This window comes from Camelus bactrianus, chromosome 13 (genome assembly GCF_048773025.1).
Source record: "Camelus bactrianus isolate YW-2024 breed Bactrian camel chromosome 13, ASM4877302v1, whole genome shotgun sequence".
NCBI lineage: Eukaryota > Metazoa > Chordata > Mammalia > Artiodactyla > Camelidae > Camelus > Camelus bactrianus.
Window position 1 is genome coordinate 66383760 of NC_133551.1, and position 12489 is coordinate 66396248.

At 47.3% G+C, this 12489-nt stretch overlaps 1 protein-coding gene and 1 long non-coding RNA gene across 2 annotated transcripts in view; one reads left to right on the forward strand and one right to left on the reverse strand.

Annotated features, from left to right (window-relative positions):
• Positions 1–3539: 3539 nt before the first annotated feature.
• On the reverse strand, positions 3540–12474 carry LOC123617541 (uncharacterized). The gene is made up of 2 exons (XR_006725695.2): positions 12106–12474; positions 3540–3748 (listed from the first exon to the last, which is right to left on the reverse strand). It is a non-coding gene; the product is annotated as an uncharacterized LOC123617541 (long non-coding RNA).
• CAPZB (capping actin protein of muscle Z-line subunit beta) overlaps positions 11167–12489 on the forward strand; it is a 130908-nt gene continuing 129585 nt past the window's right edge. The window contains exon 1 of the mRNA XM_074377295.1: positions 11167–11322. Coding sequence (XP_074233396.1) covers positions 11320–11322 — 3 coding nt within the window. The 5' untranslated portion in view covers positions 11167–11319. The remainder of the gene's footprint in view (positions 11323–12489) is intronic.

Genomic DNA, 12489 nt, shown 5'->3' on the forward strand with positions numbered 1-12489 from the left:
CCCAAAAAAAGATGAAAAAAAAAAAAAGAATAAGTTGTGATGCCTTTTCAAGTTACCTCTCTGATGGACCTTGTGGGCAGAACCAGAGTCTTATTCCAGGAGCCTTCTTGCATATAGCTCCTCAGATAGAAGTGCTCAATGATCTCTTATTGTGGTTGAAGATAATGCATGAATTGTATGGTACAGGGGACCATTATATATTTGGCAACTATAGGTTTTCTGCCTATTTAGAATTTAAGGTCAAAGATATACCAGACTGACATAACCAGGTATAAAACACACAAACAATGTAATAAGATTGACAAATGTTATTTACAAAATACCAAGAATCGTTTGATGCTTGGTGGCAGCAGTGGGGATTGTTGGGGGCATCGTAGGACCCGTCTATGAAATCAAATAGCATACCTTATGCCACCAGTTTATTGCCTATCTTATTTAAATCTCATGACAGTTGTGTGTGGTAGGTATCATACCCCTATTTTATAGATATGGAAACTAGGATACAGAGGTTCACTCACCTGCTCTCTCACTATTGCAGGAAGATAGAAGATGTGATTACTCACCTAGAAGAGGGATAGATCCCAGTTTGTGACTGGAATGGTAGAGACAGGATGGAAGGAATAGATGGAGAAAGAAGACGTGCCATCCATGCCATCTATGGCATGGTCCCCAAAGTCTTTTACCAGACTGCTAAACCTTTAGGTTGCAGGCTGGAGAAGATAATAATTTTAGCTACCCTCGTTTGAGCACTTGGGGATGATGTTGCTATAAAAATGAGGATTACAGTGTGTCATTATATCCAACCTCACTGGCTTGTGGGAAGTAGTGGGAGTTCTGCAGGAATATATAGCACAAATGTGACGGAGAGTGAATTATATGGAAACCTAGAATCTGTCATCATTACGATTGTCGATCAAAACATCTAAACACCTCTTTGGCGTAAAGTAGAGGAGTGAAAAAAGCATGGGCTTTTGGATCAGACAGAATTCCATTCAAACCCTGGCTCCCCATCATGTAGTTAGGTGATCTCTGTCCAGCTTCGGTGGCTCTACTTTGAGGTATTTGTGGAAACTTTGCGCATTTGCTTAAATTTATTATCCCCATCATTTCCTGCTCTACTGGAAGCTATTTTGGGTAGCTCATTGGACCTGTATTAGTCAGGGTAGTGCTAGCTGCTGAAACAATCCCCAGTTCTCAATGGCTTACTACAATAAAGGTTTCTTTTCTCCCCAAAACGCAGTCTGATTGGATGTTTTCAGCAGATTCTCATGGAAGGGGACACAGTCTTCGTCCACTGTGGAGTCCTCCCTTGGGTCCTCTGCACTCAGCTGGCAAATGAACAAAGAGAGAGGGAGAGTATGGGGCAGGTCACAAGGGGCATTTTATGGCCACACCTGAAGGTGGCACATATCGCTTCCTCCCACAACCCCTTTGTCAAAGGCGGGTCACATGACCACAGCCTAACTCAAGGGAGACTGGGCAACACAGGGTTTGTGTCCAGGAAGAGGAAATGGAAAAAGTGACCATGTAGCTTTGTCAGGGCTACATACCAGGAGAAATCATGGGTAGTGTGGGGCAGAGGACGAAGGTCATCAGCAAAAGCCCAGCAGAAGTGCCAGCCAGTTGTCTAGGTAGTGGTTCCTGACTAGAGAAATCTTTGGCAATCAGAGTTTTCTTGACACATTGGTTTTAAACTGGGCTGGACCTTACAGGGTCTTAGACCAAGTATGCCTGATGGTCCCTGGCAGTTTTCAGCTATCAAGCAGGCAGCACAAAGAATATTAGAAATGGGCTCCATCACTGCCGACCGTGCTCTGGGCCTCCGTGCTGAATCACCCTGTTCCACCACACCCTCCACTCTTCCCCTTTGCATTTTGTTCTTGATCTTCCGACCTTCAGACTTGGTGATTCATTTGTTCCACTTACAGTCACTTTCTCTACTGGACCAGATACTTGCGATCTCTTCTCTGCCTTTGGTCTTTGTTTTCCTTTTTGGCTGAAACATGAAATCTTTCTGACTACAGTGGCATCGATCGCCTGAGATAAATAGGTCACCGTGTGTAGCCTGGTCCTAGGAGTTAACAACCCCAACAAAGGTCCTCTTAGGCTCTGCACTCCACTGGTTCACTTGAATGAAAAGTAAAGCCGATATTCATGTTTATTTGTTTAGAAAGATTGAAGTTTCTGTAGTGGAGAGAATGCTATTCTCTTTCCAAAAAAAGTTATTGTCCTATGTGAGTTTAAATAATACTTTACAAGGCTCTGAAATCCTTTTCTTAAATGGTATTTTGGAAAAGCATAATTTTCTTATTTTAATCAAATCCAATTTATCAATTTTTTTTTTCCTTTTTAAGCTAGTGCTTTTTCACCCTGAGAAATCTTTGCCTACCAATCTTGGGAAGATTTTCTTTCATGTTTTCTTCTAGAATTTTTATAGTTTTAGTTTTTCTGTTTAGGTCTATGATCCATTTTGAGTTAAGGTTTGTATACGGTGTGAAGTAAGGGTCAAGATGTATTTCCAGCATTATTTGTTGAAAATACTATTCTTCCCCCATTGAATTACATTGGCATCTTCATCAAAAAATATTTAACTGATATACGTGGGTCTGTTTTTGGACTATTCTGTTCCATAGATCTAGGGGTCTGTCCTTAAGCTAATGTCACACTGTTCTGATGTCTGCAGCTTTATAGTAAGTCTTAAAATCAGGCAGTGTAGCTCCTTCAACTTTTTTTTTCCTTTTCCCAGTATTCTAAGATCTTTGCATTTCTGTATATATTTTCAAATCAGCTTGTTCATTTCTAAAAAAAAAAACTTGCTGGGAATTTGAATTGGATTGCTTTGAATCTGTGGGTCATTCTGGGGAGAATGAACACCATAACAACACTGCATCTTCCAATCTATGAATAGGGTACATCTATTTCTGTAGCTCTTTAATTTCCCTCAGCAATGCTTTCTAGTTTTCAGAGTACCCAGGACTTGTACATCTTTCATTAAATGTATCCTGAAGCATTTTATGGGTTTTTTTTTTATGTTATGGTAAATGGTATTTTTAAATATTTTCTTCCCCATTGTTTGTTGCTCTGGTCCCTTATTCCAGCCTTTCACTAGACTGGTCTCTCAGTCTTGCAATTTTTACAGCTTACATCAGTTCTGCATCTGGTTTAGTTTCATTCGGAACATTGCCATGGCTGATTGAAATGAGAGCTTTGGAGGAGTTTTGGATGGCCCAAGTTTGCATCCTCAGTGACTGTGCTTGGAGTTTCTCTGGCACACCATCTAATGAGCTTCATTCATAAAGCACCATATCCCAGTTCTATCCTAACTGTGATGTGACTCATGGTCCGTGCCTCAGGGAGCCCAGAGAGCAGTAGGGGCAAATTACAAGTGAAAAGGTGGTTTGTTAAGGTGCATTAAGTACACAGTTTCCACGGGCACACAGAGCAGGAGGCCCCAGACTCAGCTTTGGAGGTGATCGGCAGAGAATACTACATGAAAAAAGAGGTGACGATACTTCTGAGCCTAAAGGGTTAGCCTCAGATACGTTAGAAAGGCCATTCCAAGCCTGGTGGGTGGCTGGCTGGCCAGTTTAATAAACTAAACATGAATTCTCCCAAATATGCATATAAAAACTCCAACAGCTGGTCCGCACGTGAGAAGTCTTTCTGTAACTCTGAGCATACCCCACAGATGGTCAGGATACAAATACTTCTGGTTCAGCTCAAGGCAGTTGTGAGTTCTTCCAGGTACCTATTAGAAAAGCAAAAACAAAAGCCCTGAGAGATTGGTATCCATCCTCAGACTAAAGAATCCTCTTGGAACTACAGACTTCAGGGTGTGCTAAAAAGAAGCGGAGTGCTGGTGGTCTGTCTACCTCCCTGCTTCTTGATACATGTTTTTCCAAGATGCTGAGGGGTGGAAGAAGTGGATGTAAGCTGTCTGGCCGAGGCTGTCTCTGCAAATCACACAGTGCTCTGACTTCAAAAGAAATCAGCATTTTGGGGCCTGTACTCAGTCCTGCTTAGGGTTCCAATGATGAGAAATTTCTGAGACCCAAAAGGAGCCTCTTCCCTTAATTGGCAGGAGCTTACCCAGAATGCATGCTGGTGGTGACCATCTGTTTATGGTTTTTTTAGTCTTCAGCATCCGTTCACCTTCTTTTGGTAATAGTACCCTGATTTCCACATCACCTCCCCTGCCGATCCATTACATTGGAAGCAGTTCCCCTCCCCCATTATCAGATCCCCATCCCTGCCAGCTCCAGGGGTGGGCTCATGACTGAGGCCTGCTGGTAACTGAGGCCATGAACATGGATGAGATTGTCTAAGGGGAGAGCACAAAGTAAGAGGAGGAGAGAACCCATGACTGAGCCTTGAGGCAGCCCATCATTCAGTGGTTGTGGAGAAGAGGATGAGTCTGCAAAGAACAGAGAAGATGCAGTCAGTCATAGAGGCAGGACTGAGGGGAGTATGGCAATAGCTTAGTGGTAGAGCACGTGCTTAGCATGCACAAGACCCTGGGTTCAATCCCCAGCACCTCCATCCCTAAGGCCTCCATCAAAAAAAAAAAAAAAAAAGTTGAGTGAAGGCAGGACTGAGATTGGGAGAGTCATGTGATGTCATGGAAACCCATGGATGAGAGCACTTCAAGGAGGAAGAGGTGACCAACAGTGTCAAAAGTGAGGTGAGGATTGAAACACTCCCATGTGCTCTTCAACATGGAGATATAGGTACCTGAGGGTCATTTCTGTGGAGAAGCGATGGAATAGAAGGGAAAACCAGGAAGTGGAGAGGGGACATACTGACAATTCTGTAGCTGTGAAAGGCAAGAATGAGGCAGTATGCTAAAGGAATCCACATAAAGGCTTTTTTTTTTTTTTCTTCAAATCAGATTTGAGACATTTCGGCATGTTTAAAACCACAGTAATCATCTAGCTGAGAGGGACTAGTTGAATGATCTGGGGAGAAACGGGATAATTGAAGTGTAAGGTTCTTGAAAGAATACAATCCCCAAGTGGGAAGATTATTTACAGCATTTCCCAGATTTACTTGGTGGACCACCCCCACTTCATGCAGAGTTTAATTAGTGTTCTGCAGAGGAGACCACTGTGGCCCAGATTAGGTCAAGGGCCTGTCCCCCAAATCAAGGCCATACTTTGGCTTCAGCCAGTCAGGATCCTGTCCTCTGGAGCTGCGAGTAGGCTCAACTCAACCCAAACTAAATGTCTGTAGAATTCAGTGTAGTGAGGGGTAAAAAGATGGCTGATTCTGGGGTTTTCTGGTATCTCCAAAGACAAAATAAAACATCTAAGACCACTGTTAGTCATCTGAGAAGATCCCCACTCAGGAAGAAGGCTCTGGCCTGCTAAAGTCAGAGGTGATTTAGGAGCTAAACAAGTCCCAGTCCCCTGGGATAGCTGTGCATTTATCAACCCAACAGTTCCAGCTGTGGAGACTTACTTGAAGAAGGAAAGACAGAAACCACATTGGGCAAACTTCCGGGTGATGCTTGCTTTCTGCGTCTTATACTAGCTGATGAGCAACCGAGAAGATTCAGCATTTAGGGGAAAGTTGGTCTGAGTCTCTGAAGTCCTCAAGTTTGCTTCTTCCTCAGGTGATGGTAACTATTTGGCTTGGGGCTTCCCTCCCATCCTGCCTCAATTCAGCAGAAATTTATGAGCACCTACTCTGTGTAAGTTGCCATGCTATGTGCTGGTATGTCCCATAGTAGCAGCACCATATTTTGCTGTTTACAAAGCACTTTCCTACATAGGCTCTCAATTTAGTGATTCCAAGAACAGACTTTGAGTCAGAAAGACCAAAGTGAGAATGAATGCATTGACTCATCTATGTGACCTTAGGCAAGTCGTTTGTCTAAGCCTCAATTTCCTCTTCTGCCAAATGGCAATAATAGAAGTTCTTAGCTCAAAGGGTTGTTGGGAGGAATCAGTGAGATAACATAAGAAAAGAGCTTAGCACGTAGTAAAGACTCAATGAAAAGCAGCCATTACTTTACTATTCATTTTTAGTCCACTTATTCACGCAATTATCCAATGATGTTGGTGTTGTTATCTTATTTCATAGAACTTCATTGAGCATCTATTATGTTCCAGGTGCTGAAAACCCACAGTGACAAAAAAAGCATTTTTTGTATTGAATTATAGTCAATTTAAAATGTTTTGTTAGTCTCTGATGTACAGCATAGTGATTCAGTTAAACACACACACACATATATATTTTTATATTCTTTTTTATGGTAGGTTACTACAAGATATTGAATATAGTTGCATGTACTACATAGTAGGACCTTATTGTTTATCTATTTTATATACAGTAGTTAGTATCTGCAAATCCCAAACTCCTAATTTATCTTTCTCCCCTTCTTACCCCACAGTAACCAAAAGTTTGTTTTCTATGTCTGTGAATCTGTTTCTGCTTTATAAGTAGGTTCCTTTGTGTCATTTTTTTTAGATTCCACATACAAGTGATATCATATGGTATTTCTCTTTCTGGCTAACTTCACTTAGTATGATATTCTCTAGTTCCATCCATGCTGCTGCAAATGACATTATTTCATTCTTTTTTATGGCTGAGTAGTATTCCATTGTATACATATGCCACATCTTCTTTATCCAGTCATCTGTCGATGGACATTTAGGTTGCTTCCATGTCTTGGCTATTGTAAATTGTGCTGCTATGAGCACTGGGGTGCATGTGTCTTTTTGAATTAGAGTTTCCTCTGGATATATGCCCAGGAGTGGGATTGCTAGATCCTAAGATAAGTCTATTTTTAGTTTTTAAAGGAATCTCCATACTGTAAGAGCATTTAGATACAGAAAAGGGGTCCCAGCACTGAGCTGTCAGAAAAGGAAGAGGAGCCATCAAAGGGAACTCAGAGGAAACCTGAGCACCAAGTGAGGTGTTTTGAGGAAGAGAGCAGCCAACTGTCCTAACACTGAGAGGGCAGCAGTAAGATGAAGCCCCGAAATGACCACTGGCTTCTGCAACATGGAGTTTCCAAGTCGACAGGTGGAGGCAGAAGCTCGACCCAGACTGAATCGTACTTGATGTGTAAGCAGCCACTGCAGAGAACTCACAAAGTTTTGATGGGAAGAGGAGCAAATAAATGGGGGAGGTGGCTGGAGGGAGACTGGCATCAAGGAGATTTTTGTTGTTAGAACTTTTTTTTTAAGGATATGAGATACCGGGACCTTTTAAAAAAGCAGGTAGGAATGATCCAGGATAGAGGGAGAAATTGATGAACGAGGAAACAGACCTCCAGAGTGCAAGGGAGGGGCTGGCACTGATAGGTGCACACATCTTCATTCAAAAGCAGGGAAGGCAGAGGACGTGGGCAAGGTGCAGAACTGCTGGAAGAGGAGAGGGTTCCTGTCTGACTCTGTCACCTCTGTAAAGTAAGAGGCAGGCTCATCCGCTCAGAGTGAAGGATGAGAAGGGGACAAAGGAAGAAGACTGAAAAGAAAATCCTCATTGTAGCGGGTGGGGAATTGAATATAGCAGGAAAATCGAGCAGGAAGGCTAGGCGGGATTGAGGGCTCAATGGAAGCTTGTGGACACCCACTGAAAGTGACACTTGTCGCTTCTAATTTTCCAGCGCTGTTCAGATGTTCTGATACCAGCTGAGAGTAGAGGAAGACATAGGTTTAACTAGGGTTGGGCAAGTTAGAAGGAAAGAGAAGGGCAGAGGGCTTACAGGGTTTTGCAAGGAAGTGAGTATAATGATTACTACTAAGTGGGTGAGGAGGGAAGTCAGTCCGAGAGGGAAGATAAATGCAAACTGGGCAGAGTCAGAGATGTGCAGGTCTTGATGAGGTTGAAGAAATGCTTGTGTGTGACATCGTAGTAAAGAGGTTAAAGTCAGATTTGAGATCTTGTGACTGTGTTTTCTGACATAGTGCAATTATTGGTGAGAGGAAGTCCAGTTTAAGACCGTGGGAGGCAGGGCTTAGGGAGGGGGGAGGAAAAATTCAGTTGTAGGGAAGAAATCCGTGAGAAGTCAGTAAGATTTCTCATGGATTATGCTTATGGATGCTGAAGTCATGCAGTAAGAGGGAAGGTGGAAGTCAGTTCATGAGAACAAAAAGGAGGGGTGGCAGGTGGATAAATATGATAGTATGAACTTCAAGGAGATGGGTTTTTGAAAGAGGAAAGAAGAAACAGTATTAAGGTCCAGAGGTGGGATCTGACCTATAGGAAGCCAATCTGTGGGCTGGCCAGTGACCTGTCCAATGAGCTGTCATCATTAAAAGATGAGATGGGGAGGGAGTATAGCTCAGTTGTAGAGCGCATGCTTAGCATGCATGGTCCTGGGTTCAATCCCCAGTACTTCCATTTAAAAAAAAAAAGATGAGATGAGTTAATTAGATTCTGTCTTGGGACCTGAACTCTGTAACACAAAAGGATCTGCCAGGTAATAAAACAAGCTAATTCAGAAAATAAAAGAGGGACAGAGGTCACCAGGACGGACCCTATGCATGCTGAAATGTTGCGAGAATAGGGCTATAAGCAAGCTGTGAATGCCAGACAGTCAAGGAAGGATGCAGCCAATGCATCAAAAGAAGCAGACATGGGGCCACATGAGAGAGATGGAGTAGCCTGTCCCTGAGTGGGTTGGTTCCTGAGCCTTCTTATGATGAAATAACTTAACTTCCAAAGGTTTTCCAGCAAGGGAGCAATGTGATCAGACCTGGGGTTATGACTGTGGGCTCTGGTCCCAGACTTCCTGGCTTTGAAATCATTAGCTCTGTGGTCTTGGGCAAGTTACTTAACCTCTCTGGGCCTCAGTTCCCTCATCTGTAAATGGAAATAAGAGCATTGCCCTCATAGGGTTGTAATGAGGATTAAGTGAGAAAACACAGGTAGTGCATTTGGAACAACAAGGCTTCCTTTCCATCTTATTTCTGTAAGTAAACGGTTCAAATGTCATTTCTTCTGCAACACTTTCTTTCATGCCATTATCCTTTAGCTTCCAGGAGGGACACCATGTTCTCATGGTCCTCCCACCTCCCGAGTCACTGCTCCTCCTCAGGCTCTTTGCTGGTTCCTCTCTCCTTAATCTCTTCTCTCCACGTTCACCTCCTAAGTGAGCTCACCTAGTGTCTTGTGTTTTTAAGTACCTTGAAATATCTTTATTAGCTGACAGTTCTTATACCATTATCACCAACCCCAGCTTCTCCCAGCTGTAGACTTCCACATCTGATTATTAATTTGACATCTCTATTTAAATTTCCAATAGGCATCTCAAACATTACTTGCCCCAAACTGACTCTTCCCACTCACCTCCCCCAACCAAAACCCAAACCCCTGTTCCTCCCGCAATCTTCCACAGATCAATAAATGTTATTTATCAACAGATCCAGTGTTGATCAAGCTAAAAATCTTAGCATCATCCTGACTCCTTTCTTCTTTTCGTGCCTACCACCAGTCTATCAGCAAAAATCCAGAACTTGCCACGCCCAAGGCAACTATCCTGCTGTAAGTGCCTGCATCTCTCTGCTGTCTTACCCTGCGTTTACCTCCTCCAGCCTCTGTTATGAGGATTAAATGAGTTATTATTTGCAAAGTGCTTAACAGCATCCATCACATAGGAAGCCTCATTTAAGTGCTTTTAAAATAAAGTTTAAAATGTCTTCAGTGAAGAAATAGCTTTCTACGGGCCCTAGTTCCCTACAGTCCATGCAGAACCCAGCAGCCTCCTGATCCTTGGAAAGGCCAGGCCAGATCCTGTCACTGCTCTTCCCCTCTCTGACCTCAGCAACCGGGGCTCTCCCCTTCACTCAGTTGGGGCTAGACACCTCCACCTCCTTGTACCATGGGACTGTCCCCATGGCCCCCTTGGCCCCACTTCACTAATCTGCCTGCCTGTTCCCTCACTTTGATTGTCCTCCACATCTCTAACCACCACCTGGCACCATATTTATTTAGAAGCTGATTGTCTCCCCTCCCAGGGTTCAAGCCCTGCAATAACACGGACTGTCTTATTCATTTTTCCATCCCTGGAGCCTAGAGCAGTGCTTGTATACAGTAGATGCTCAATAAATACTCACAAAGTAAAAATTTCACAGTGCCAAGCCCTTCTCTGAATCCCTGTAAAGCAGATCTGAGTCATTCTTGTGGGACTTAGTTGTATCACTTTTTATGCCAGTGGCAACTTTTACTCAACTTTGAGCTACCCGAGGACACCAGACTAGGATGTGGCCTGGCTTTTGGTACTAGCTCCTGCCACTTGTGTCACACCGTACAGTTTACAATCCTCTCACAAGTGACCTGATTTGAATCGCACAGAAGAGAGTGAGTGAGGGAAGGCAGTTATTATTGGCAGCATCCCAGGTTCCTGCCTTCTAAACCAATTTTCACAAATATTTGTTGAATGAAGAGGTAAAAAAGAAAAGAATTTCTGAGTCACTCTGTGGAATGAGGCAGCGCCACTGGACAAATGGGTGGATTCTCTGTAGCAAATCTAAAAATACATCTAACCTTTATTGAGCCGGGTTTTCTAATTTCCACCTGTGTGGTCCCCACAGCTGTCCTGTAGCAGGTAGCTATGAGAGCATCTTAATGTCCTGTTCACCTCTGTTTTCTTTGGTGCCTCAGTCATGGCCTGGTGTATGAGTGGTGTGGCCTGATGCTCTTTTTGGGACTTGCTCCAGATCCCAAACAGAGCAAGTGGCAGTGCTGGGATTTCATCTCAGGCTCGCTCACGAGGCTCTCTGTCCGGCATGGGCTGGCCCGGCGGGCCGCACCAGTTCCGGGTCCGCCGCAGGGGCGAGCGCGTGCAACGGGTGGGGCGGGGAGGGACTGACCCATCCCAGCCCCAGTGCCTTCCGCATCCCCGCCCAGAGGCAGGAGGGCACGGTCCCTCTGCTGCCCCCTGCTTCTGCACCCACAAGGCCGGGGCTTGGGTCCAGCTGCGGGCAGAAGGCCCCTAGGGGCCCCAGCCTGGCCGCGACCCGGCATCCCGACCCCGAAGCCCACCCACCCAGCCCACAGGGCGCCGCGCCCCGCCCCGCCAGCGGGCCCCGCCCCTCACTTCCCCGTTCGGCGCTCCTCCCCCCGCGCCGCGCTCCATACTTGGCGATCGCCGCGGCCCTGCGCGCTCATTGGCCGAGAGCCGGCTGCGTGGGGGCGGGCCCGGGCCGGGCCGGGGCGGGGAAGGAAGGTGGTGGCGGCCCTGCGCGGGGGGAGGGGGGCGCTGACCCGGATGTTCACTCCTGGGCACCCGGGGAAGTGGAAGCGCTGGGCCCTGCTGCGGGGGGGAGAGCCACAGACGCCGGGACCGGGACCGCCGCCGCCGCCGCCACCATGGTAAAGGCCCGACGCCCCCCCTCCCCTAAGCCCGGGGTCCCCGCCGGAGCTCACGTCCCTCTCTCCTCGCCCATCCCCGGCCCTCGAAGGGTGGGTTCCCCTCGGGTGGGGGAGGGGCGGGGTTTCGGAGCCCAGGTAGACACCATCCCTGCCTGCTCTAGAGGGGGCCGTCGGCCCCGGAGGCTTGGGTGGGCAGCGACCCTACCTCCAGCTCCCAGCCCCCAACCTTGGCTCAAGCTGGACTCCCACACTCCACCTCTGGGTCCTGGCTAGTCTCCCCCATAGCCCAGGCTAGACCCTCCTGGACTCGTGGTCCAGGCCAGGTACCCGCTCCGGGGACGCAGCCGTGATTTCCTTTCCTCCCCGTGGCCCGGGCTAGGTCCCCATCCCCCGTCCCTACAGTCCAGGCTAGGCCGTGGTTTCTTCCTCCCATGGTCTAGGCTAGGCCTCTGTCCCCTATCTCCCCCCTTCTCCATGGTCTCTGTCCGGACCCCGGTCAACCTCTCCTCCAGTGGCCTCAGCCCGTATTTGTTCCCTTCCGTCCCTGTCTTCAGCCTAAATCTTCCTCTTCTTTCCAAGGTCTTAAGTCTGGACCCCCACCCCTTCGCCCCTGGCCCCTGCCTGGACGTCATACCCTTCCCCCCACCCGCTGATCCCCTTCCTCGGACTTCTCAGCACTCTTGGCGTAGCCTGCGTCAGCCGCACTCTGTCCTGGGCTTTACCCTCCCTCCAGGGCCCTGCTCCCTGCCCTGCCCCCAACCCAGGTGGTCCCCTCCCCTCTACCTGCTGTGAACCTTCTTTGCCGCCACTAGGAAACGAGAGGAGCTCTCCAGCCTGGGTAGGCTTGGGGAGGGGTCCCGGGGCTGTGCCTTCTCAGGTTTGAGGGGTGCCCCTTCCGGAAGGCTGCCTGGGAGCGAGCGAGGGCAGGGCGGGCATCTGTGTGCCCGGAAGGCAGCACGGCGCTCTACTGGCCCTTCCCGCGGCCGCCGCCTTGGTGCCGCGGGGTTCGGTGCTGGCGGAGCGTCCCGCCTGGCGGCCGGGTCCCGCGGCGCCTGGACGTGAGTGGGAGCGGTGGGATGAGGGCGGGGGAGCCGACGGTACAGGGATGAACGCACAATCGCCCTTGTGAGGCCGCCGCCCTTGTGGGGCCCCCAGGCCCCGTGGCCA